At 39.4% G+C, this 26874-nt stretch overlaps 1 protein-coding gene across 1 annotated transcript in view; it reads left to right on the top strand.

The window, feature by feature from the left end:
* WWOX (WW domain containing oxidoreductase) overlaps positions 1-21978 on the top strand; it is a 526234-nt gene extending 504256 nt beyond the window's left edge. The window contains exon 9 of the mRNA XM_057401158.1: positions 20890-21978. Coding sequence (XP_057257141.1) covers positions 20890-21078 — 189 coding nt within the window. The 3' untranslated portion in view covers positions 21079-21978. The remainder of the gene's footprint in view (positions 1-20889) is intronic.
* Positions 21979-26874: the final 4896 nt, after the last annotated feature.

The raw sequence follows: 26874 nt of genomic DNA, 5'->3' as shown, positions 1-26874 counted from the left end.
AAAGTTACAAAGACTGTAGAAAAAATGGAAAGAGAAGAAAAAGTGGAGAGATAACCTAGACAACGTGAATCTGTTAACTAGTTAAATCACCCATGGGATCAGAATCTGGAGCTACCCGTGGACTGCAATCAAGAAGGGCTTTTCTCATCTTTGACTCTCTGAGGTCAACACCAGGTATAAGACTGAATAACATTTTGATTGTAAGATTTAAAAATCCTGCCCAGAGGATAAGGTGGATTTAAACCACCATAGCAATTCTTAATCAATTTGATTTCCAGATTCTTCATGTTGTGATATCAGGGAATCCCAAGGAGAGAGGAGGTTGGTTTGGAATGCGTGAACTGGAAGGAAAGAAGATATAAGTAAGGAAATGAATGGGAAGAGAAAAAGAACAAAGATCAGGAGGGTAGATTTAGGATAAATTTTTCTGTATTGAGATATATGCAGGATGATACTCTTGTTCCTGGCACAACGAAACTCCTTAAAGGGAGAAATTATTAGGTCTTCTTGATCATTATACTGAATGGAGAATTTGGAATGCAGACATCTGGGAAAAGAGAGGTTTTGAGGAAGAAGCTGACTTACTCATTTATTAGTACTATCTGCACTCAATGTAATTGCCATCTCAGTTCTGGTATAGCAAGTTATGACTTTACAGAAGCAGGGAATGTAAAATAGCCTTCTGAGTGGTGGAGTCTAAATACATGCAGCAGGAGCAGCAGTCATGGTTGTGTGTCATCTGAAGCAGTCTGAAGAGGATGTTGTGCAGACAGTGATGCAGTAACACTGTGTTTAAAGGGTCAGGTTTGACACCATCTTGGTACTTGGTGCTAGTACTGTTCAGGGTCTGGTTGCTCACCAATAAAACCAAAGGAAAGAATTCTCACTGTTTTGGGGAATGTCAAGGACAGATTGCTTTGACATTCAGTAAAGCAGGATAAGACCTCCTGTTTTGTGCTGTTATTTCTTTTCAAAATGATAGAAAACATTCATCTGAGACATGTGTTGAAGCATTAATCAGGCCAAACCCATCAATTCAAGAGTGATACTCTATTTTATGCAAACTGTACATTGTTGCACATTATTTCTGCATTAATTCTTCTCCCTTTTCCTGTATATTTTTGTCTTTCCGCCTTCTGATTAGTATTTGTTGAAGATATCTAAGCACAAATAGCCTTTTTTTCTTGTGCCCTTCCTGCCCACATATTACAATTGAGCCCAAGTGGCACGACAAGCAGTTGCTGTAGAAGTTACTGAGATATAAACAGAGAGACGCAGTGTTTGTTATCTAGACATGAAGGAGGAAATGGAGAGTGGGGAGGGCTGTAGATTTTTATTAACTTGCAGTTGTAATGGATTTGAGCTGCAGCAGCAGTGCAAAGGTATATCTTTACCTTAAAATGTCTCCCTTAGTTTTGTATGTTCACGTGAGTTCCCTTTTACGGTGTGCAATTTCTTTCGCAGATTTCCAGAATTCCTCTTCAAAGGACTCTTACAAAGCAGCAGAGCTATGCCATCTTAGCAGAGAAAATTACAAATTACTAATTTAAGGGCTTCTTAGAATAATTTTCTTTTTGTTTTGTATAATTTCCACACTTATAAAATCAAACTTTCGCTTAAATGTTTATACAGTAATTCAGTCGGCTTAAACCATCTGCTAGTGTGGCATCTGCAGAGTTGTTTTGATGCATACTCAGTATTGTTTCCTTCACACATCTTGTAGCCCTGTATTTTGGTTGCAAAAGGATCCTTTTTTTTTTTTTTCAACACAAAAGAAATGCTGTTTATATCCCTGGATCTAATTGCCAGCTTTTTTTCCAAACTCTACTTCAAATCAACTTCTTATGCCTCTAAAAATCTTATTCTGATTGACGTTTACTTTTCAAGACCTGTATTCAGTCTTATCATGTTCTTTTATTATACTTGCCTTTATATTTGTATTTGCAAAAAATCCTTATCGTTTGTGAAGAGTATAGGTGGGTTTGGAGCATTAGTATTCATACTTGCATGTTAACAACTGTTACAACACGTACCAGAGGGAAAATATTATTTCTTGTAAATGCTCAATAATTACAGTCTTTATTGCATCAAAACCTGTGTTTTGACAGATAGTGGAAAGCTTTCAAAGCTTGTGTGGGATGGATGACAGATAGCTGCAGGTGGAAAATATTTTTTTTTAGGTATTGGGTTTTCTATCACTGATACTGTAAATATTCTTCCAAAATAACATTAACCTTCCAAACGGGGTTGGTAGTGTTCAATGATAATATGTGTATTAGCAAAAGATACCTAGGAAATAATTCTTAATGATTCCATCTAATTAATCTCTGGTTGGGACATTAATGTCTCTTTTCATTAAGTTGGGAAGTATGAAAGACTAGAAAATTACTGCTGTGCTGGATTTAGTGCTCTAGGTATAATTTGAATGGATGTACTAAATTCTTGGTCACAACTTGCACTAACGCCTAGTCTAAGAAAAATTAAGAGGAAGCTTATCTGCTATTGCAGGTTACAATAATACCTGGATGCTTCTAAGCCATTTGCAGCATATGCCTATGTGAGGGGATTGTTTTATACATCTTACGGTGAGTTATCCAGTTATTTTCAGCATATGTGATGTCTCGGTTTGTTAAACACTGGCTCAGAAAATTAAGTCAGATGATAGGTTTTTCCCCTTTTATTTAAGTATGCTCTATTCTTGAATAAACATTTGCATTTGCAGTTAAGTTGTATCAACCAGTACTCCACTCCATTGCAAACGAGGTCATGAGAAGTCTGAGAAAGTTCATCTGAACTTGCAGTTCTTTTGTTTGGAGCATAGATGTTCTGATCAAGTTTGTGCTATAGTCAACTGGACCTAACAACGTGATTTGTGCTGAAAGCCTGACTCGTGTTTTAAGAGTTTAACGAGCACAATAGCGATGCTGCCACCTCATTTGAACACATCCTGGGTTTTGTATGAAATGTCTGAGCCTCTGCAGTTTCAAGTGCCTGTTGAGTATTAAGATACCTCAATAACTTAATAGGATTTTAGGTTTCCTATGAGCTTGAGAGTAAAAAAGTTGTGTTTATTCCACCTTGTTTATAATGTTTGGTCTATTGAAGTCAATGGCAAGGCTTCCGTTGAGTTTAATGGGATCAGGATTGCAAACCTAGAGAGAAAAGGCAAAGGGATGTAAGATTCCTGTCAATTGCATTTAATATTGCATCTAAATTGAGGAGACCACTTCTCTTACTTTGAGGCTATGGGGATACTAAAGTGTACTTGACAGATGTCTTGCCAAGGGTTCGAGCTGATTGCTGAGAAGTAGCTCCTAGCAGCCCTCTCGCAAACCGACACTGAATGCAAGTTGGGGTTGAGCATCACTCCATTCAGAATGATTAAACAAGGCAGAGACAAACTATCTGACATCAAGCGCTGCCACCTTTTATTAGCCCCTTACATCGTGCAGAAGGCCAGAAGGCACCAGCCAGATATGTGGGCAGATATAAGATATTCAGATTCCAGCTATGCTTAACTGATAACACTCCCAAAAACAAATTAACTGTGTCTGGCTCCTGGAAGGGTTCACATCTTACCCTTTATCTTTTTTTTCTTGATTATGTAGGTCTTCCCAAACTGTAGACTGTAGTACCAGTTCAGATGACCAGTAACTTTCTGAAGAATGATCCTTTTCTAAGAAAAAGTCCAAAAAGCAGAGACAAATGGATTAATTATGTATCTGAACCATTTGTTTCATAGATAGAACTCCCTATGGAATGTCATTCCTTGAGAAGTCAGCAGGGGTCACTTAAGTTCATTATTTTGCAGCAAATTCACTTTTGGACTTCTCATAGAATAAGAGCTAAAAGTCCTTTAGGTATATATCATTTATGCCACTGAGTGTTTTTTTCATTCTATAATCTAAGTAGGATGACAAAAAGTGTTCAAAAGTATGTAAGGAGAGTTAGATAGTACAGCACCAATACAGCATTTGAACAGAACACAAATATATTTCACATGTTGCCAACTGAAAAAGATTATGTCACTTAAGAGTATATTGCACTTGAGTAGGAATTTATTGTCAAAAGAGTATTATCCTAGAAGGGCATTGTGGCAAAACAGGGGATACAGATCTTCTTACAGACCATCCTTTTACCTGTATAAAGCAAATGGAAAAATACTGAGATAGAGTCAACTGGCTGGTATTGAGTGAAAAGGATTTCCTGTGCATTTCCTGGGAAGCCAGACACATTTCCATTCCTCCTACTGGAGAGAGCAGGAGAGACGTGTATCCCATTGAAATGTGTTTCTGTCTTTCACTGACGGCACACATTCATGTTCACGCTGTGGAGGTGAGTGCAACTCCATACTCCCCAGGATCAGTGTATGCACATCTCTCTCTCTTCCTGCAGCCCCCACTGAGCAGTGCAGGGGATGCCCTGTTCAGATCCCTTTTTTGCCCTGGCTTCTGGATGGAGCATCTTAGATGTTCCCTCGGGAAAGCTTTGGTTGCATTTTTGGAAAGGGGTAGAGATGCAAGTATCGCAAAAGCTAGATTTCCAACACTGGCTGCTTCTTAGAGGTCTATTTAAGGAGATAATGTAAATATAAGACATATAGCTCTATTTAAGGAGATAATTTAAAAGGAAGGTCTACGAAATCCTTGTGTACTCTAGCTGAAATCCTGGAGTTTTCTATACGTTTTCTTCTGTTTTGCAATTCTTTTCATGTAGGACAAACAGTTTATTGAAGTTCCAGTGGGATTCCCTCCTTTCCTCACTTCTCAAGATGAGTTCAGCAGAAATCATCATGAACAGCCACCACCAGAGGAGTAGCCCAAAGAATACCTTTCATTTTTGTGGTGGGCATGATGTTAGCTTGTTTGTAACAAGAAAATCATACTACTGTCAAGAAAAAATGTGGACATCCTAACCTCTTTGAAGCATTGAGTGGCATGTGTGGGCTTGGAAATGGAGTTCCTTTACTCCAGAGTTGGTGCCAGCTAGAACTGACAGTGGTTTATAAATACCGTACAAAAAGAACAGAATTGCATGGGTTTCCACCTACATGATCCAGGAGACCTCTGCACGCACTGATTATCTATGCAGAGCCACTGCTTTCTCTAATCTATTTTTTAATCTACCTGCCTAACTTGATCAGGACACATTTTTTTGTGGATTTGGCATGTGTTGGCATTGCAGGTTCATGGTTTTTGGTTAGTGCCAGGACACTGAGCACAGTAGCAGGGCTCTCTGAGCTCCCATTACTCATGCTTCCCTTCCCTTGCATATTTTTTGTGGCTAGATCTAGTGAGAGCTTTAAGAAGTTAACGGCTGTTGCAGATTAGGCTGTCTTTTGCCAAAAGAGCTTAAGAGGTGCATGTCTTACTATAACAGTATTGGAATTGTTAGTACCGCAGCACGGGTTGCTATCCAAGAAGCCTAGCTGAGGATGGAAAGAGGTGCTTCAGGCAAATGAAGAACAAAGCTAAATACTCTAATCCTTTCAGAGATAAAGTATTGAAGGTGTTGCATAGAGCTAATCAGGGACACAAAATCTGTCAGCATAACAGATGTAAGGAAGAGCCCTGCACAGAGAAGAAAACAGAGTTCAGCTGAATATAGGTCTAGCCAGATGTCCAAACATACACCTAAGCTGGTAGAAGTAGGAGCAAGTAATAAACAGTCTTCAGGATAATTCAGGATGCCTCAATACTGTTGTTCCCCACCTTATCTCTGCTGTGGAAATTACACCTGACTTTCTTTGCTCCCTTTATTCTCCTATTTATTAACCTGGGAAGGAGAGTTCTCTTTTTACTTTCCTCTGTTGTTTTCTTTTTGTTACTCGGTTTGTTGTTGCAGTTTGTTCATTGTATGATTGTCTTAAAAAAGCAAAGCAAATTTGACCTGGCAACTGAAAGCACAGAGTTCCAAAGGTGCTTCACACTCTGATGAGGTCAAGAAGTATCATTAGCTCAGTGCACAAAATTCTGTTACTAAATGTGAATGTGATTCGTGCGTGAGGATCTCCGTGAGCAATACAAAACAGTTGTGTGAAAGGCAGCTGGAAAAGCTGTATGCTCAGGTACTGTTCACTTGATATTTTAAGTGAGCAATTTTTTTTTATATATATACAAATATATATATAATATATATATGTATTTAAATATACATATACACATTTTAATTTCAGTGTTTGGTAGCATTCTAGAAAGATACGCCGCTGCTGGGCAATATCACTTACTGTCTGTAGAATTACTGTTGCACATGAACTGATTTCCTAATAACAATCAAAGTGATCATTCAACCTATATTTTGCATGCCTGGGTTTAAAATGCAAAACAGCAACATACTTCATGCAAATGCCCACTCTGCCAGTGTTCTAGAGTGCATGTCCAGAGGAGGAAACAATAAGTTTATTCTTCTCCCCAATTAGACCTTTGTGAAAGGCTCAGTTATGTCTCCAGCTATCACATTGAACAGTCACTAAAGCAGCACATTAATGTGCCTTTTAATGCTTCTTAGGAGTAGATCAAAAGAAATGTCAGGTGCACTTTACATTCCTCCCATGATGTGTCTGAGGCTGTTAGTGCATCACCTCTGCGAGGGATGTTGTTCCCGGGGCACTGCCTCCTGAAATGCTCTGGGATTTTCCATGGCACTGCTGCACCTCGTGGCTCAGCTCCACAGTTTGATGAAGCCAGTAGAGTCATGCTGCTGTCACCAAGAGCAGGTTTTGGCCTTTTCTATTCAGTGGGAGAAAAGAGCTGTTGAAATCAATCCTGTAGAAAATGACTTAAAACTCAACATGCTGGAAAATGGAACTTAATTAATGGGAGCAAACTTTCAAGCCTCCACTGTAAACTGTTATTATTTTGTTTGCTTGCTTGAGGGAATATGTCAGAACAGTATTTACCTTTTCTTAGTACAAGCTTGGCTGTTCTGCCCATCATTTATTTTTACATGATTAGCAGGTGGACTTGTGGCTCTGTCACTCTAAATACAGGATGCTAAAAACGTGCAAGAGACAATTTTTGTTAACAAGGATAGCAGCATCATTTCATTGGTCCTGCGCTGCTTGGCTCCATAACGGTCAGGTAACTGATGCAGTGCACTGCTAGCAGGTGGCTCCTGTCAGAGCATGGGGCTAATATCAGCCAAAAGATTGCAGAGTGCTTATACTGTGTGAGACACAGCCAGGATGTCCCAGACAGCCGCTTCTATACCAGGTACTGTGAAAATAGTGTTGAACCTCTGAGGTTTGCAAAGCTGAGTGGATATAACATTAAAAAGGAAAATGAAAGGAAAGAAGAGGTACCCTGTGTCAGGTATTGGGTCAAAACTGCAAAGCAATTGACAGGCTAAGGAAAGGATGTGAGAAGGAAAGTAAACACATAGGGGGAAAGAAACAGCAAGGTAAAAGAAATATTGCCGTTTGCACAACAACATGGGTAAGGGTAAGAAGCTGGAATTAATGCAAAAGTGGGAAGCAGTGAGAAGGGTTCAAGTTTTGTAACAAATTTCATTTCTATATGTTTTCTTCTTTCAAATGGATGCTTTGAATAAATAGTGCTTTCATTTCCCATGAGGCAGAGGTGCATAATAAGTACCTCATCTGGGGACGCCGATCGCCCCAACATCAGTCATCTTCTTGCAGCTTTACACTCTGGCAGTGCTTTGGCTGAGCAAATTAGCCTGAAGTGTTGTGCCCTTGGCTGGCAAATCCTTTCAACCCGGTTGAACGGACAAAATGAATACCCAGATTGTTCCTACGTCTGTTATTCTCTCATGTTTATCTGGCTGAGCTGTCAGTCAGGCCATTATAACTGTGGTGCACACTCAAATGACTTGTCCACTCACAAAAGCAGAGTCTGTTGATGATAAGCTAAACAAAACTGGAGAGCGGCTGTTGACAGAGTTGGGGAATCTTGCAAATGTCTCAGGTAAAAGCAGAAATGCGATTTGGGAAGGTACTGAAGGAGCTTCTATTACTTGTGCGTAATTTTCAAGTGTTCGCTGGGATTTGTTGGCAAATGATAAATGGGCATTTATAATGAACTGGGTTCCTCTCTACTTTAAACAAATTAAGCAGCATGCATAAGATTTCTGAAACTTGAAATGTAAGGGTGTATTGCACTTATAGACTTAATTAGCTTGAAAAGACATAATTTGCTCACACGGGTTTTGCCAGGACAGAGCATAACTCTGATCTGCCATGTGCTGTCCTCTCCCAGGCATCAACAGGATGAGTGACAAGCACCCACAGTGCATCGGGTGGGCTATCTGGAGCTTGCTGGGGAGAATGGCCTAACCTTCCACAGGGCTCTGGACACAGTTAACCCTGGGGTTTAATTACTCTGCCTCAGGTTTGCAGGTCCTGTGGGTTTGAATGTGTCCGGTGCTTGTTTCTTCCCAAATAGGGAGGATGTTTGTACAAGAGGGGTTAATCAGTTTTATACATAAAAGGAACTGGGCTTTTTTATCCAGCAAAACAGGGAACGACACAGGTGAAATGCTGCATGAAGATTTATTTCCTGGCTTTTAAATTTTGTACTAGGACCCTGAGTTAGGAGTAGGACTCTGAGCCACTCCTGAAACTAATTTTGTTGCAGTGCCTGTCTGCTGAATGTGAATATGGCCAAAGCCTTCTTGATCTTCATGTTTGTGATCATAATTAACAAGCTTAAAGTTTACAGATTGTAAATGTGAACATCTTCTCAGATGTTTAAACAATGCTGATCTGTAGAACAGAGAGAGTTTCCTGCAGCTCCTTCCTAGTCAGAGAAACTCATTCAGTGCTGTCTTCTCAGAAGACTTTCTCCATTATTCAGCATCCTACTTTCTGCAGTGGAAAGGGAAAAGACAAGACTGAGTAAAGCTGCAATGGTTTAAATACTCATAAGTGTCATGAAGAAGCAGAGGGAAGCTGAAGTAAAGAAGGTCCAGTGACTTGCTGAGAGTTTGTTGCGAAGCTCAGTTAGTGAGGGAGATGCCACTGAGAATGTGGCACAGCATGGCAACATCTCTTTTATCAGCAGCTGGTGCCTTCAAAATCCTAACCCCAGTAGCCTTGTTGGCTGTGATGATAACTGTAACGGATGGAACAGCTATTTTTCATCAAATGCTTGTTAGTCAATTTATTAGATTCCTAATATACTAATGCACTCATTTGGCAGGCATCTCAGCAAACGAGACTTGCAGTGGAGTGTACTCATTCAAAGTCACGGTAACTCACAGGTTGCTGATTTCTCATCAGCACTCAGAAGATAATTTGCAAATGTGCCATTTATCATTATGCGCTTTGTAGAAGCAGATCTCATGAATGGGATAAACAGATAAGAGTATAGTAATGAACATTTCCTTCTGAAACATCATTACCAGCTTCTAGAGTATTATATTTTATATACATTGCACATACTGCACCTCTATGTGCATCTGAGTTTGCATGTGCTACTAAAGTAGCTTGGGGACACAGTTTTTTGAGGCTAGTGCACTTATTGATCTCTCTGCTGAGGGACATGGACTTGGAGTAGGTTAGACTTGTCTACGAAAGATATAAGACTTTTATTTGTAATAGTTCAAGAAGTAATGGGTACGTGTGGACTTTTTCACAGTGGTGAAAAGCCACCACTAACTTTCCAGATTTCCTTTTCTCACTGGAAACATAAGCACCTGTGAAAAGCCACTGGTAAAGCCAACAAAAGGATTATTCAGAGATTCAATGGTAAGGATTAGATGGCAGAGGTTGCTGAAGGAGCACTTTTTTTCCACACCAAAGACAACAAGCTGTATGGATGCTCTGACCTGTACTGCTGTTTGCCACTGCATTTGACTTTGCATCAATGACTGCTTTTTATTTGCTTGTTCACTTTTTACTGGGAAGTAGTCTAAAGTAACAATAGCCATGCGATCAGTCTGCAAATGTGATTCCTGTCTCCTCTTGTGACATTCAGGGTGCAAGCCCTGCATACAAATCGTTGCTACTTATTTTTGCTTCTGCAGATGTGATCTTATTAAATGAAAGGTGTAACAAGAAGCCCAGCATAGGAAGGAGCCCTTTTGCCAAATGGCTCTGTGTATTTAGCTCTCCAAGTGCTTTCCAGCAGAGCTGAGAAACCATGCAAAGATATTGATAATTGATTCCGTTTTATATAAGTTAAAAACTAGCTTTTCCCTCCTAGTGTGAAGGTAATGGGTTTTGTCTGTAGAAAGATAATAATCCTATGAACCATTTCTACACCCTCTATTAAAGAATAGTACAGCTTGCACTTGAACATAATGCCCATGTCAGCTCAGCTTTTTAAACATTCATCTTAAAAGAGTCTTCAAGGACTGGAAAGAAATCTTCCCTAGACACCAAGCTAAGTTTGAGAAACTTAAAAAGTCATGAAGATCCTGTCAATTAATGTGTTTATTCTTATACAGATACTCTGGAAAAAGCATCTTCAGACATGAAAGCTGTTTTCTTTCGATTAAAAAGTTGTCATTGCATTTAGTTTCCACAGATAATGCAGAGGGTTGGTTTTTTTTTTCACCATTTACTGTATTGAGGGATAAATGCATCCCTTTTTTTCTTCTTACCATATTCCTCACCGGAACTTTCATTTATTACATGAACAAAAAATGAAGGAAGAACAGAGCTAAATTGAAATCTTGCTTCCAAATTTGTATGCAGGAGGTTACTTGATTTATAAGCTTAGGTAATTTCATTTTTGTTCACACTTCTTCAATTGAAAGGCTCCCACAAATAGTGTTACAGCACTGAAGGGAAGAGATGGGGATATATATCAAGCTATTTTTCAAATTATTTTCACATAATCTGTCAAAGTCATAAATATGCTAGAAAGGAAACATAAAGAGTATGTTCAAATAGAGGAGCATGTCTGAGCGAGCAGCCGAACTGCAGCATGGCCAAAGACACGGGGACTGCTCTTGGCTGCAGCAGCATCTGCCCTCAAATCCGGTCCTGGCTCTAGTGGTATCAGATCCCTATTTGATGGATTATGAGCTGACAAAATGAAATAGAAAACATCATTAAATAGAAGGAGAGGTCAGAGGAAAGGGGATAGGCTTCCCCCCTCACCAGGTCTCTGTTGGGGTTTACAAATGGGGATGGTGTGGAATCTAAATGGTGCACATCCTTGGTCAGGAAGTGAATCGCATCCTGAGATGGGACTCCATACATTGGAGAAAACAGCCCTGGAGCATGCATTCCTTGTGGAGGGTCTTGGGAGATAATCTTGGCAAAGCAGGGGAAAAATAAACAGAAAAGCAACTGAGATTGAAGGAACCAGTCTAGTAAGAAATCTTTAATTTCTAATGATCTTTAAAGGACTTGAGAGAGTTGATTTTTTCTTTTCTAGCAAACCAGTTCAAGTACATGCCTTCAGATTATAAAAGTACCTGAAATTGCCTAGAATATCAGCATGCATAGCTTGATAGTATTTACATATATTTACATAGGAAAACAAGAGAAAGATCTACAGTTATTTACAGTCTACATAGGAGAAGAGAAAGGCAGCATAATTGTATTTCCTAAAATACAGTAGTTGAATAGTCAGCACATGCATATTAAGATATATTTGCATGATAGAACGTAAATGTTTTAAGACATACCTTTTTAACTCCCTATGCTAAGGTATAGCATAATAAAGGTAATTTTTTTTTGTGTGTTTTGTTTCTAGCCTATTTGCATCTAGTGCTTTAAAATGTTCACTAACACAGCGGCAGCATTATTTACCCTGGCAATTAAAGCAACAGTACACACAATAATTTCCTACTAACTAGCAACAAGCTGCTGGTGAATGAAATATCTATTGTTTCTCATTATCCATTGACCAACATACAGGGATCTCTCCTTGTAAAGGCAGTGCCTAAGCTATCACCATTAATTATAGAAGTAATATAAATGAGACTCTACAGTATGTACTAAATGAAATATTAACAAGGCCAGTGTCTTTTAGCCTGAAAGATGCAGTAACAGGGCACACTTTAGAACAGCCTACCTATGAAAATCACACATACATAACACAGGAGTGCCTGGCTTATAGCTCTAAGCCCAGACTTTAGAGGCCTGTTTGCTAGATCTGTATTATTGCAAAATACATTCCCTTAATTAGGTTCTGGAAGACAGAGTACGTAGTTGATTTCTTACCATGATATGTCCCCATCATAACACCCTGTGGTTTTTCAATGCATTATACTACTGAAATATGTGTGTGCCTGTGTGTGTACGTGCATATGTGTCTGTATCAACAGATGAAAAAGTCTTCACCTTTAAAACCTAAACAGCTTGATAAATATTTGTCCCAAAAGGTCACTTGCTTAAAAAGTATTGTGTTGTATGAAGGGTTTTTTTTCACTCATATCTAAAACCAAAGTCAGTCCAAAAAGTTATCTGTGCAATGAAAGAGGAAGCCAAATGTCAGTATTGTGATGACTTTCTTTGCAATACTGCTTGTGAAAAAGTCTAAATTTTGACAAGTAATAGTATTAAAAAGCTGTATAAAATGTACAGCATATACAGTATGGTATGTATGCGTACATTTATATATGTCTAATTAAAGCACGGCAAAACCATAAAATATTTCAAGTCAGCATGCTAAAAAAAGAAGTGATTTCAGCGAATTCTTATCTGTGTATGCCCAAACACCAGCTAGCCCTATTCTGATGATTTAGCTGCAGCAGCATATCTAATCTATCTTTTTGGCAGGATATGTTTATTGTCAACAACCTGTTTGCTCAACTCTTCAAATTACCCTTGCCCTGAAGAATCAGCCCTTAGCTGGCAGGTTATGTGTTTTAGGAGGATTTCCAATATTCTTCAGAGGATTTCTATTTTTGTCAGAGGCCAAGAAGTCATGATAGGACTCATGTTTATATAAACATACACCACAAAATCTCAGAAAGCAAGTGGCAGAGATTTCAGGTATGATCAGCTCAAAATAGAGCTGCTATTATGCTCGAGGGCTGTCTCTTACATGTTCTTTGCTTCTAACTCCACTGGCCAGTGTTGGCTCATAGGGCAGGGGGAAAGCAATGGACAGCATCATAATATGGTCAACCTGATTGCATCCTTACTCCATTACACTCTGAAATGAAGATCCGTAATTTTCCTTAGGGCTTTTTCCCAAATCCAGAAATGAGCAAAGCGTGCAGTATCACACCACTGCTCCATACTAGCCTGCAAGAAAGGAGAAGCAATACTGGATCGTAGCAATTTGCGTGCAGTGCTCAAAACTGACAATTCAGTGGAGCAGTGATGTCTTAAAAGTGTAAATCAGGTGTGAACAGGAGTTCATTGGTCAGGAGAGGAAAATGCAAAAGTGATCTGCTTGGAAATGTAATGTGGGTAAAAAGGCCAGGCCAAGCAGCCTGCGGGGCATGCTGCTGCTCCTGCTATTGAAATGCTGGTTGGGCAAGGTAAAACCATATGCTTCACTAAAGTTTCTGAGGCTTAAGATGGCTCTTTGTCAGGCTTGAAAGAATTTTCAGAAGCTAATTGTGGGTTTTATTTAGATACTGGGGAAAGGAAGGAATAGGGCGCTGCCTGTGGGAAGCAGCTCCCTTCTAGTTGCTGTGATAAGAGCATTTAGGTTGAATAGACATAGATGTCTGGTTCTGCCTTAAACGTATGGTTTTATCTGAGATACCTGTGAGAGGATGGCAAATACAATACTGAGCCTAGCGAAATGTGTGCTTTTCTGAAGGACAGCTATAGAGCATGTGGGATATCTGAAGGCAGCTCAGCTATCTTAAGACCCGTTAGGCAAGTGAATCCCACCCCTAGTATGCCATGATGGCTCTGTCTAGTGTATGCCAACGGTAGGAGAGATGACCTGGTGGATCATCCTTTCAGGGCCTGGTTCCCTCTAAAGCATTCATGTTTGAAGAATTCAGTGGTGGTTTTGCTAATAAGAGTTTTACCAAGTTTTGTGAGCTGAGCAAAAAGAAACTGGGTGAGAGAGGGAAGGGACTAGAATAGGGCCTGGTATAGCAGACAGCTTCCCCAGTTAAAGAATTAAGTTTATACAATAGAGAAAAATATGCATGATTTTAAAAGGTAATCATATTTTTGTCAGCTATTTTGCCAACCTTGTTTTACATCTTCTACACATTTCAACAGTGGTTTATAATATAACACTTTATACTTACACTGTGCTTTTCAACAGTCAGTACGAAAGCACTCCATAAATCTGAACTCATCCTCACAACACCCCTGTGAGGTGGGTAAATAATAGTACTCTCTCCATCTTACAGCTGGGAAAAGTGAGGTACATGGGGTTGAAGTGACTTGTCCAAGTTCACTAAGGAAGGAAAAGTTGCAAAGAGGAAACCAACCCACTTCTGACTTGATGTCTTGTATTGTATTTTTTTCCCTCCTTTGGAATGATTGCAGGCAATCTGTTTGACACTGGATGTTGGAGGTTGAAAGTTTTCAAGCACTATCACTGCCATAATTGAGAACATATGGGGTGTTGCATAACACAAACAACATGGTGCATTATCAAAATACATTTATTACGATGGACACATTTTCTTTTGCAAAGTTAAAACTCAGAATGCAAGTTAAATATAGCTGCATATATTGAATAGTTGAAATAATCACTAGGTCTTAATGCCTCAGCAGTTGAACACAAATCCTCTTTCGTGAACTACTGCAGTTTCCTTACTCAAAGAACATAGCACACTTATCTTCTATAATGTATGTAAAGAACACTGTAAATGTGTAAAGGTCTTAATGACACTAAGAAAAGTTACAGCTTGAAACCAGCTATGCTTCTCAAGTAGAGAAGCTGATGGAGTTTTGAGTCTTTGTATTTGGGAATTAATTGAAAAAGGAATACATCAGAGGAAAAAAAGCAGACGATATAGATTTTGGGTTATCCATTGTATTATCTTCTAAGAGATGTTTTGCTGGTTTAAATGCGGTGATAGGGGAAGGGAAAGTGATTGAGAATAACCTGGTTTAGACATGGCTTGGTGAGACCTTTGGAAACACTGTAATTTCAGACTCAGTTCAGATCACATTTTCCTGCTGGCATTTGGGTGGAGATAGGACCTAAAGTCAGCTGAGCCCGATTTGTTTCTTACATCATATTTGGCAGCTCCAAAGTTTTATTTTTTTTTAGCTGCAGATATGATTTCAGTTTATCATACTCACCCAGAATAGTAAAGGCAGGTCTCAATTTCATATTTCTTTGCTGAAAAAGCAATCAGGGAATCCTATTTTCTCACAGGAGACTAATACATACATATTCTGAATGTTACTCATAAGATAACTGTGCATCTGGGATTGCTTTGAGTATAAGGACTGCAGAAGGAACCAAACAGTTCATCTCACGCGCAAGACTAAAACTCGTTCACTGCATTGTACAAAACGTGACTATCCCTCACTGCTCTGAGTTACAGGAAACAGAGCAAAGTAATGCCTGTCATTGAGAAGTAGCTCCCTCAGCTATGACTGGCCTCAGCCACAGCTGATACCACCAAACAGCTTTTACAACTGCTCCTAAAAGCACTTCAGGTACAGGGGAATCCCAAAGGTTGAATGAGGACATGAGTATTTTAGACTTGCTAGTGTTTTTCAGAAGAGGTCATCAAGCTCTGCATTGTTTGCCAGGAATTGGGCTTAATGGGAAAAACTACCAGTTCCATTCATCTGCTGAAACGTTTTAATGTTGCAGAGAAAGGAACAAGTATGTTTTGAGAAAACACTACATCACAATCCCAGCTAGCAATTCCATAAGGAAACAAGTCCACTCTGAGGGCAGTTTTCTTCCAGGAGGTAAGGCAAAGCTTGGCTGCACCTCCCTTCATCCACTCCCCCTGAATGTCAGTGTCAGGCTTGCAACAAGCAACAGAGCTTGTCCTCAGCAACTACAAATCTGCGGACCCCCACAGAAGGCAATGGACCTGTGTGGATTTACACCAGGTGAAGATGAGGCTTCAGGAATATAAAACTGCAGCTGTAACTTTAGGGTTTGGTTTGGACAATCTGGAACTGATCATGATGGAAATACATAGGCTCCAAATCATTGTGTTTGTTACTCCAAGGAGTTTTTAGATTTCATGTCAAATCAGGAAATGACCATTGCTTGAAGCTGGTCGATGGAGAGTTTTTCCCTCTCTAGCAGAATGGATTTGAACTCTTCAGGGTGTTTTACAGAGGCACAAAGAAGGTATGGAAGACCCTATTGGTTCCATGATCTGGAATATGTTTATACTACCTCATCTTCACACCGCTGTGTAACGAGTTATGCCTCTATAAATGGTATATTTGCAATGCTTTCATGCGAGTCTATTATTTCTGTGTCCTAACAGACCCACATGATATGTTTGCTTTGTCTAATAGTCCTGAGATGAATAACAGGAACAGCCTGAAGAGTTTTAAGGAAGCACTTGCCTTTTTGTTTCACTTAAGCTGCTTGCTTTGACTCTGGCCCTTGTCACAAATTCTCGCCTCTCATGTCACTTTGAATCCACCTCTTCCCACTGACCATCTTTTAAAATGCACTTGCTAAACTTATCCTCAGGCTACCAAGATAAAAGGCCTTTATCTTTAATTTTTTGTAAGAAAATAAAAACCTCCTTTTCAGGGAAGCTGATCCCATCTCACTGGCAGGCATTGTTTAGCACAATCTGCGTGCCCTTAACAGAGTTTAGAGTGGATCTTATTCATTTGTAGTTGATACATATACAGATAAGTTATGGCTTTGTTTCTATTATTTATATGCTTGGTATGTAAACTTGCTTCAGAGCAGGAATCTAATTTTAGAAAACAAACATGCATTCAAAACTAGACATATCTAAAAACTAAACATTAACTGCATAATATGTTTTCTTATCAGGACCATAAATGGTATCTTAGACTACTAATGGATGCATTACATATATTAATGAGGGGTTTACTGTATACTGTATCCCCACAACCCCTTTTCTTTTACTATTAAGATATTCAATATTAATTTGTATTCAGTGCCATCAGTTACAAATTGACAGCTAGCAGTTATGAAATAAATGCCTATGAACTACTATAAATGCCTAGTAACTACTTAGTATTTTCATCTCAACAAAGGATTTTGGAAGGCTGGATAATTTAGATCTTTGAGCCTCAACTATAAATAAACAGCAACTGCTGTATAAATCCCACCCTGCTGCAGTTGAAGATTGTATTACAAAACTGACAAATGATTTGCAGAAGAGAATGATGAACCCTTATTACTAAGACACTCTTCAACTTAATCCAAAACAAGATTCCCGGGTAATTTTATGTGCACTAGAAAGATTGATAGCGTGGTGCTTGCCTAGCAGCTTTCAAATGTTTGACTGGATCGGAAATGGCATTGAGGCATGATTAAAGATTCAGTTGGGCTTCTCACAAATTCTTTATCCTGTGTATTCATCATTGCAACCCACTGCCTTTGTTGCAGGTTAAAGAAGGCTGACCCCCAGCTCCGGTGATTAGCACCCTGTACAACTGACGGACGTATGGAAAAGAAATGTTTAGGTTGCCCAGCTCTTTTAGCATTGTTTATCGGTTGAGATTGTTGGGGGGGGGGGGGGGCATTAATCACAATAGATCACGGAGAGCCTGTGACAACTGACAGGCTCATTGTTTAAGACATTTTTTAACGAAGTTGTTAACATTAATTATTTTATATAGTACTCTAATCTTCTTCAAATTACGTTCTGACATGGCACAAACCGCTTGGTATTGAAAGTCATTCAACAGTGATTAAAGTGCTCTTTTTATCGGTTTAAGAATGTTTCATCTTGTATCAGCAGTATGGAATTGTTTACTAATTAGATTCCCTAACATCCTCTGCTGTCGTATTCTGATGATATGTGGACAGGAAAGCTGATGAGCAAAAAATTAAAACTTGTTATGAAACTGTCATAAGGCCCAACATATAAAGATATCATTCAAAAGACTGTGTTCATGAGGGATAATATTTAGTGAGAAACTAAGCAGTTTCTGAGCCTAGCTCGGCATGGCTGGCAGTGCAGGCATTTTGCAGTTATCTGCAGCTCTGGCTCTTCACGGAGGTTTGTGGTATCTGAGTGGTAGATGCAAAGGAGGAATTTGTCCCTTGAGGACCTTCCAGTTCTGCATGACATATGCAGGGCTCCTAGGCATCCCACTGTGGGCAGGAGGTTGGGCAAGAGACCTCCTGACATATCCCCATGATTCTGTGACGCTCATTCCCATCTGTCCATGAGCAAGTCACTTAGGCAGATCCTCAAGTGTCTGAATGCAACTAGTTCACATTCAACAAAGGAAATTAGATGCTTAAATGGCTTTGAGAATCTGGGATTTACCTTCTGCTTTGTAGTTTTGCCGTCTGAAGGAAGCTCCTAGGCTTGATGAGTTTGTCCATTATTCTTAGATATTAAAGCTTTACCCTCTGTCAACGAAGGGATAAACATGACTGCATTTCTCTTAAGCAATAAGAAAAGGTATTTTTCCTTCAATGATAGAACCATTGAACTTTTTTCTTCCAAAACAGCCAACACGATTGAAACGTTTAGAAAGAAGTAAGGATATACACAGCCAAAAAGCAAATGGCACATTGCTTACATCCAGTTCTCAGTGAAACACTGGAGGCATCATAAGATAAAGTGCTTTGGGCTTCCAGCCACATAATCTTTTATCACTTAAAGTAAATATCCTATGCTCACACGGGGAAAACTATTCTCTTCTTTTAAGTCTAGGTTGTGCAAGGTATAAAGCACTGCTGTTATACTGTGGGGCGTTTTCCTGCCTGCTGAGAATTTTGTTTAAAAGTCGTCAAATTTGACTCATTTAAAAAGATAAATTATTGTTTGGTTTGGATTTTAAACTTCTCTGATAAACTTCCATTTCATGAATTAGCTGAATTCTATTAGAGCTTGCCTGAGTTTAGCTTGGCTGGATGGATGCTTTTCAGCAATAGCTTAAGGGCTCTCACTCTGCATTGAGCAATTGAGTTTAATTTTACCTTTCTAATAAAAGTCCAGTTGAATTGCTTGCAAAAAACTAATGATAAGCTTTAGGGGCCTTGAATCATTCTAAATAGCTGAATACAGTGATCATACCTGTGCTGTGGAGCTTTATAGGATAGTTCAAATAAGCATAGGAATTTTATTGTTCTCTATTAATATTATTTTTAGTAGAACTCTATTCCATTTCTCCTACTGCCTTTAAGATACTTTCTCTTTTTTCAAAAAGATACTGGTTTAATAAGAGGATTACTATGTATTATACTAACTTTAAAACTATTTTGGTCTTGATAAATATATGCCTTTCAAAATACTTAATACAGACAGTTTTGGTTTACCTTGTGATGGGAGATCATTTCTAAGCTGTGAAGTCGTCATTATCAGTTTAATCCCATCTTCTGAGAAAAATGTATGTCTTGCAAACAAATATGCCTTCCTGTGCTGTTACAAAATTGAGATGCCTCAACCAAGGAGAGCCGGGGCTTTTTAAACTGCTTGCTTCCCTCGAAGGATGAGAATGCAAAGTAGAGGTCTTCTGCAGGTTGACCCCCTAACAGCACCCTGACTTTTCTTGGTTGTGACAATGAAAGGCCAAAAAAAGACTGGAGGAAAAACCACAAGAGATTTAAGCCTATTCTCTTACCCCATTAAATTATCCTAATGTAGCAACATCTAATTTCTCTTCATTTACTTTTTCAATCATACTTGGCAGCCTCTTTATTCTGATTCCTATCAGCTCATAACCTCACAGAGAGGACTAAGATGTACATAAATAATCATAAGATGCCAGATAAACTATCGGTTTTAAATTAGTGTTGCGTCTTGCTATGTGCTCTCACCTATTATTTTTAATTAGAGTTTATAAAGTAGAGTAGCTTCTAACCCTCTTTTACAGCTATTCTGGCACTACACTTTTAATCTGTGCCAGGGAGTAGCCCATCACCAGTGCCAGGGTGCTCATCCCAGCCCTGTGGCCTCAGTCACCAGGTTTCTGTTGGGGAAATTTGGAGAAACACATTCTTCCTGTTTGAACATAATTCACTTGATAAGAAAAAGGAAAGGAAAAGAGGAAAAGAAAAAGATCTCCTGATCCACAAAAGCCTCCAATACTTCTACCCCATTTCTTAAAGTATTAGAAGACATAAGAAATGGTTGTTACAGAACAAAAAAACTCCAAACACTGGAAGGCCCTGCATCTCTGGGAAATCAGAACCTTTCTCTGCCTGCAGCAGATGAACGTTTGTACAAGGCAGCGGTGACAACTGCCACAGTGAAACTGTTAATCAAACATATATGGGCAGGTTTGGCACCACTCCCGACTGCACTTTACATGATAGGTCTTAATTGGAGTGCCCAGGTTAATTTTGTACAAGAGGTTTAAAAAACCCAAACAAACAAAATACATATATCAGCCTGCATTGCCCGTCAGGATTAGGAAGCGGGGGTGCCCAAGGTATATGGTAAAGCTGCAAAAAGAAACCAGAGAGTTTTGAGTGGCTGCTTTTATACCTGGCTCAACTGCTCTGATTTTGAGAGCTGCCTGGGCAGACCCTGCCCTGCTACATTAGGCCAGACTTACCCTGCTGCCAATCAGTTGTTTACTCAGAAGGGCCAAAAGACCCAAGACCGGGGCTGTGGTTCAGGATTGTCTTTCTTTAAGAGGAAAGGAAAAGGAAAAAAGTCCTCACTAAGGTGTTTAGCAACTAAGTGCCCAACAGGCAGGCAGGGAGCACCCTAAGCAGGATTTCAGCCTTGTTCCCAGGCAGGTTACCCTGTCAGCTGCAGTGATTTCCACCAGCGCTTTCCTAAGATGCAGCTTCAAAGGACTGCAGTCAACGTGACAATGATAAGATAGCTATCTTTATCTATATTTATGTAGGTGTTTTTTTCTCTATATCTCATTTTTTGTTCTTTTTTAAATTCCAGCAACAAGGAGCGGCCACAACTGTGTACTGCGCTACGGCTGCGGAGCTGGAGGGCCTGGGAGGGATGTACTTCAACAACTGCTGCCGCTGCCTGCCGTCGCAGGAGGCGCAGGGCGAAGCGACGGCTGCAGCCCTGTGGGAGCTGAGCGAGAGGCTGATCCAAGAACGAATTGGCAGGCAGTCCAAATAACAGGGAGCTCCTGGAAGGATCAAAACACACGAGTGTGTGCACGCTCGAAAACTGCCAACACTGGAACCTGTCCAATCTTATCATCTAGAGGGTTTCCATATACCTCAGATACAGATTAACCAGTGTTAAATGAAATAATAGCAGTCACAACATAGTGAAAAATGTTAAGTACTAATGGGAAATGGGGAATACTGCGGGTTAAAGGGACAATGCGGCTTCCTGGGGCTTAGTTAGTCTCGGTTCTCTTTCTTTTGATTATAGCCTGTTCAAAGTGTAACCCAAGGAGGCATCTTTTGTCTTATTTTAGAAAAGCAATGCTGCAGATATTTTCTGTTGTTTTGATTGAAGGGTAGGTACTTAGCCTAATATGGGATTTCCTCTTTATTTTGATAATTACTGTCTGTTAGGCTTTAGGTATTGACTGGGAGATGGTAGCTGTGTTGATTCTTTTGCCTACAAGGATTTTACTGGGTGTGGCAAATGAAAAGATTATTAAGGAAAGAAATCTTTCGTGCTCTTGACTGCTGGCTGCAAATACATCTGCACTGTCAGGAAAAAGAAGGTGCAAGGAGACATCTGAACAGAAATGGTAAAGTCACAGCTAATTAAATCTTTCTGGGTTTTGTTTTCCTAAAAGATTATACTAAAAACATATGTTTTAAACCATTCCCTAAATACTGTAGAGTTAGCAAAGATGAGGATGTCTCCTTAAGAACACACAGAGTGTAATCAGGGGTTTAAATGGTATTTCCATCCATTTCTCAGTTCACAGTTTTAAGGAGTTGGGTTTTTTTCTTTGAAAGTTCACAGTTTCTCAGTTCTGCTGATACAGTATCCCCTTCCAAATATCTTTTTTCTAACAATTTAAATTCAATAAAACAACATGCTTGAATATTGTAATCTAAAGAGAAAGTTTGTCTCATTTCTGCAGTCTTAATTCCAAATTTTTTTTTTTTTTTAGAAAAGAAAACTTGAGGAAAAATAAAGAGCTTCTTGTTGATGCCAAGAAAACGCTGTTTTTTTCTTGTTTCTTTCTGAGTTCTGAGTTCATTTTTTGTATTTTGTGCTTTGTAGCTGTCTTCATTCCAGAAGGTTGTCATAAGTCATCCCCATTTCAGCATCACATTTTCTGTAGACAGAATATAAACAAATAAATAGGATACATTGTTAATAGAAGCTTATTTGATCCTCTTTTTACTTACAACTTACTGCTAACAGTTTGCCTTCCATGATATTTTTTTGTCTGAAATCATTATGCATTTGATTAGTTGTTGAATAGGTGTTAAAGTCAAGGCACACGTTCACCTGGAAGAAGTAGCTATAGCATCTTCCCATCAAAAAACCCACCACACTTACGTAAGGAATTATGATGCTGTCAAGTAGGAGATCTATACCTTACAGTAACATATCACAATTTGGTTTGACTTTATGTTTTTGAGTTTACAACTAATTCTAATTTAGTGTTAGCACCTCTCAGATAGGTGATGTTCTGTATTCTCTGCACATAAGGGTTGAAATATCTGTAAATTAAGTCTTAATCTGTGAAGTTAAATTTCTTCTCAGTGGAACAGGGGAACCTGGGAGCCACTGCACTCAGATTTAGGGTGAATTAGCTAACCTGGCTTTAAACAGAGAAAATGAAGGCTTTCTCTTTTTCCCAAAGCCCTTGGCATCCTTCAAGCTTCTGCCCAAGTACAGCCTCAGCAACTCACTATTTGACCACTTCCTTACCTGATGCCACTGTCTTTCCTAAAGTTGCAGTAAAGAATATATGACCTACTTTACACCTGCTGCATCACCTGTGTAGCAGCAGTAAATAATTCAGTAAATAATCAGTAAATAATCCTGCTCATTTGTCTTCCTCTACGATCTGCAGTAAGCCCCTTCTTCAAGGCCAGCATAGCCTAATGAGCTTGCTCCTGTGCTGAAACATTTGGTGGACAAAAATAAAAGGGCTATTTCAGAAAGAACACCACCTCTCTTTATGTATCCTGGAAGTTATGTCTCCTTTGTGCTGCATGGACCAGACGCTGGTATAGTGTAATGTGTGAAAACTAGTGGCATGGTCAAAGTGTTTGCAAGTTGAGGAGATGCTTATAGCCAAATTTCCTGTATTGTCTGAAGTTCCTCTGAGGAGAAAAACTGATTAACTTCAGGCACCTGTGCAACAGCCTTCGTAAATGCATTATATTTCCTTTTTCACAGCCAAACAGAATTATGCTTATGTATTATTACTGTTATACTTACATACAGCCAGTATACAACAGCAGAGCTTTGAATCAGAGCTTGGCGTTGCTGGGTTAAGCAGAGGTGGTAATTAAGCAACACTGTGAGCTCTGCAGTCCCCCCAAATGCCTGGGCCTTGTACTCCATTTAGGCAAACATTAATAACCAATAATGAACACCCTGTCATTCCTTATTGCTGAAATATTGCATGCTTTTATGAGAACTCAGTACTTAAAGAGATTGCCTGCCTTCCTTCAAAGAATATCTAGAGGTGTTTTTGCTCCATACACAGCTCACTATTTCAGGTAAAAGCATTCTTAACGTTAACATAGTTTTTCATTAGTATGAAGCAAGCTAACCCCCTTAACTTCACTGAGTTGGTCAGGTTCCTCTGTTTCCCGTTTCTGGTTAATAAATAGTTACTGTCACTAGTACATTACCCTGTCTAGAAATTCACTGTCACAGCTTTCTCCAAATCAGATGAAATTACTTTCTCTCTGTTCGTTTCTTTTTCTTTCATTCTTTATCTAATTCTTTCTTTGTCCTTCTTTTTCTTTCTCTCCACTTTCTCTCTGTCATCCTCTTTGTCTTTCACTCTCCTATGTTGAGATATCCAGCATAAAAAAGGCTGGTGGGTTTTTGTTTTATTCCTGTTTTTTACCATTTTCACTCTAAATAAATGGCACAAAGCTGCAGAACATTTGCTTCTATTAGAAACACTTGTGAAAATAATTTTTCTTGCACTCTCAGCTTGATTTCAGGACAGGAGGGATGTGCAGGGGACACTAAAAAGGAAAAGCAGCTGAAAAGAAACGGACTCCTAACCCTTCATTTTAATATCCTGGATGTGTTTAAGTCATTGGCTTTCAAATATATTTTGGTTTAAAATTTGGCATATTTACAGCTGATCAGATTTATTTATTTGAGTGGCTTACATTTTTCCGGTTGATTTACCTGAGGCAAAGTCTGTGTGAATTACTTCACAATAGATTGACTCCAGTGTTCATTTAAGGTATTTAAGTGATCCTGTGTCTAATATTAAAGCAAACCCCATTAACCTTAACTAGTATCATACCAGCAAAACAAAAAGAACTGAATAAAGCAAAATAGATCAGGTATTTATAGGGCTTGGAGAAGATCCAGCAAATTTACATCAAGCCCTAATAGTCCTAATAAGCACTCACAAGTTATCCCCATAAAAAATGAGGTGGCTGGGTAAGGACTGTGTCTCTGTTGCATTGCTCAAACACCACAGCACTGTCTGAAGGGGAGGCATTGGAAGGCGAGGCTGCAAATCATTTCCCACCCACATGCAGAAGGGCCTCTCCCCTCTGCTTTCCTTCCAACATTGACATGTCCCATGTGATTGGTTTTTGCCCCTGTATGTATGCCCTGGATCTGCAAGTGATCTGTAGGAGAGCAATCAAAACCCCTTGTTGGAAATGAAGAGCCACCAGAAGATCTTAGGGGAGTTGAGGAGCCATTTCAATCAGCGTCAGCTTCTGCTGCTGTCCATGCAGCAGATGTTGCCATGGTCTGCCCAGAAAGCAGCTGACTGCTGGGACCTCTACTTCCAAATTATAGGTAGGGTGAACTGGCACAAACCCATACCAAGTCTTGACTTCTTCTTTCCCTCCCCCTTTTTCTTTTGACATCTGAAAGACAAATTTCAGATATTCTCAGACCAGGTAGGGATTTTTATTAGAGAAAGTCTTCCCAGCAACACAGCAATAATTTGACTTATATCAAGGTTGAATAACTCCTTGTCAGGTGTTAAGCTCATGACCTTTCAAGCCAAACACACTTATACTAACCAGTTTACCATTGGAATGATCAATATCTTGTAAGTGAGAAAGTCTAGACAGATCTTATTTTGTCCTTTGGTATCACTTGTGGCTTTGGAATTGATCATTATATGTGGCTGGGGAAAAATTGCCTATATATTTCATGCTCTGTATTTATCTTGACAAGGTTCTCTAGGATTATATTTTCATAATCTGAATGGCAGTGGAACAGCTGCTCAGACTGTTCAGGCCCTTCTTATCAGGTTGAATTTAAGCTACGGTAATTACTCTTTCTCCTTATGTATTTCTTTTTTAAACAAGCGTGTACTATACATTAAAATGTATGGTTGGGGCGGCAGGGGGGCATGCTGAGATGCTTGGAAAATGCTGCTAAAATGTATTTCTCTCCACAGTAACTGATGTAGGATTCTCTAGTCCATGTCTGTGGTCTCTGAAGCAGGATCCCAACCTATGCAGGGAATACATTGTTTTATTAACAAATCTTTTAGAGTCAGGATGTCCTGAGACTGGAGGCAGTTTAGGAAAACTCTTGGCAATACCCAACAGTAAACACACTACTGACCAAATCCCTGAAGCAATCCCTTTCAAATGAGGTTCCTTAGAGAAACCCATCCCCAGGGGAAGTAGCCAAACCACTGCCAGGAGCACAGCTCCCGAACATGAACCTTCACAGCCAAGGTTCTGTGTCTGCCTCCTTCAGCCTGCAACCACAGAGACCCATGCTGATGCCAGGCACTGAATATGACACAGTGATGGAAGCACTGAAATATGGCACACAGATGCATCCCTGTCTGCTGATATCCTCCGCTCTGGGATGGAGGCAATGGGAAAATATGGAGACAGCTTAGAGAGAAAGAATATGCTGCTTTTCTCTGATTTTTATATTTTACAGTGCTAACTATGTTATTTACTAGATGCCTTTTCTGGGCTGTGCTTTTTCTTCTCTCCCCCACCTCTGTTGCATTTGCAGAGTACTTTCCAACGGGTGTTTCGTGAATTAGCTTCATGCTTTAAAAGAGAAGATTGCTCTGGCAGAGAACAGCATAGTTGTAAAAGTGTCAAGGTGTTATGAATGTCCTGATGATAGAGCCCAGTTGTTATCTGCTGGGTAGTGAGGGAGGATAGCTAATGATGTGCAGCATGTAAACCGTTTGTTGCTCTAATCCATCTGTGTGGAGAGGAGTGAAAAAGAGGGGCGAAATCCTGGGAAAATTACTTGGACAGCTGGAGATAAAGTGTGTACTGATGGAGTCATCCAGAGGTAGCTGTCAACATGAGCTGTGTTTGCATATAATCCAAGCAATGCACAATGATTCCTTTTGGTATTTTTTTTTATGGGGGTTCATGTGTCTGTGCACAGACCTTAATTACTATCCAGTATCTCTTAACAACTGGGCTCCAGTTTTAAGTGAGGAATGTGATTTTAATCAATTCATGGCTGGGTGGTGGAGAGAAGTACTACAAACAGACCAAAGCAAGACATACGGATTCCTTTTGCGGATCTGAATTAAACGAGAAGCAGTCATTTTATTAATTCTACTGTGGTTTATAGACCTTTTATATGGAACATTACCCATATAACTTCACTATCTAATTAAAAAGGGCTCTTATCAATTTGCTGGGCAGTTGCTTATACAAAAAAAAAAAAAAAAAAGAAAAAAAAGAAAAAAAAAAAAGAGGAAGAAATAATATATTTTATATTATAAAATGTTTATAGCCCCAGAAAATCATCTACCCTAGGGAGTACAAAACAGATCACCAAATG

The sequence above is a fragment of the Pezoporus wallicus genome, unplaced genomic scaffold, assembly GCF_028554395.1.
Source record: "Pezoporus wallicus isolate ANWC-B61680 ecotype Strahan unplaced genomic scaffold, APGP_CSIRO_Pwel_v1 contig_420, whole genome shotgun sequence".
Taxonomy (NCBI): domain Eukaryota; kingdom Metazoa; phylum Chordata; class Aves; order Psittaciformes; family Psittacidae; genus Pezoporus; species Pezoporus wallicus.
Note: the sequence above shows the minus strand (reverse complement) of the source record. Positions and strands in the feature narration are given on the sequence as shown.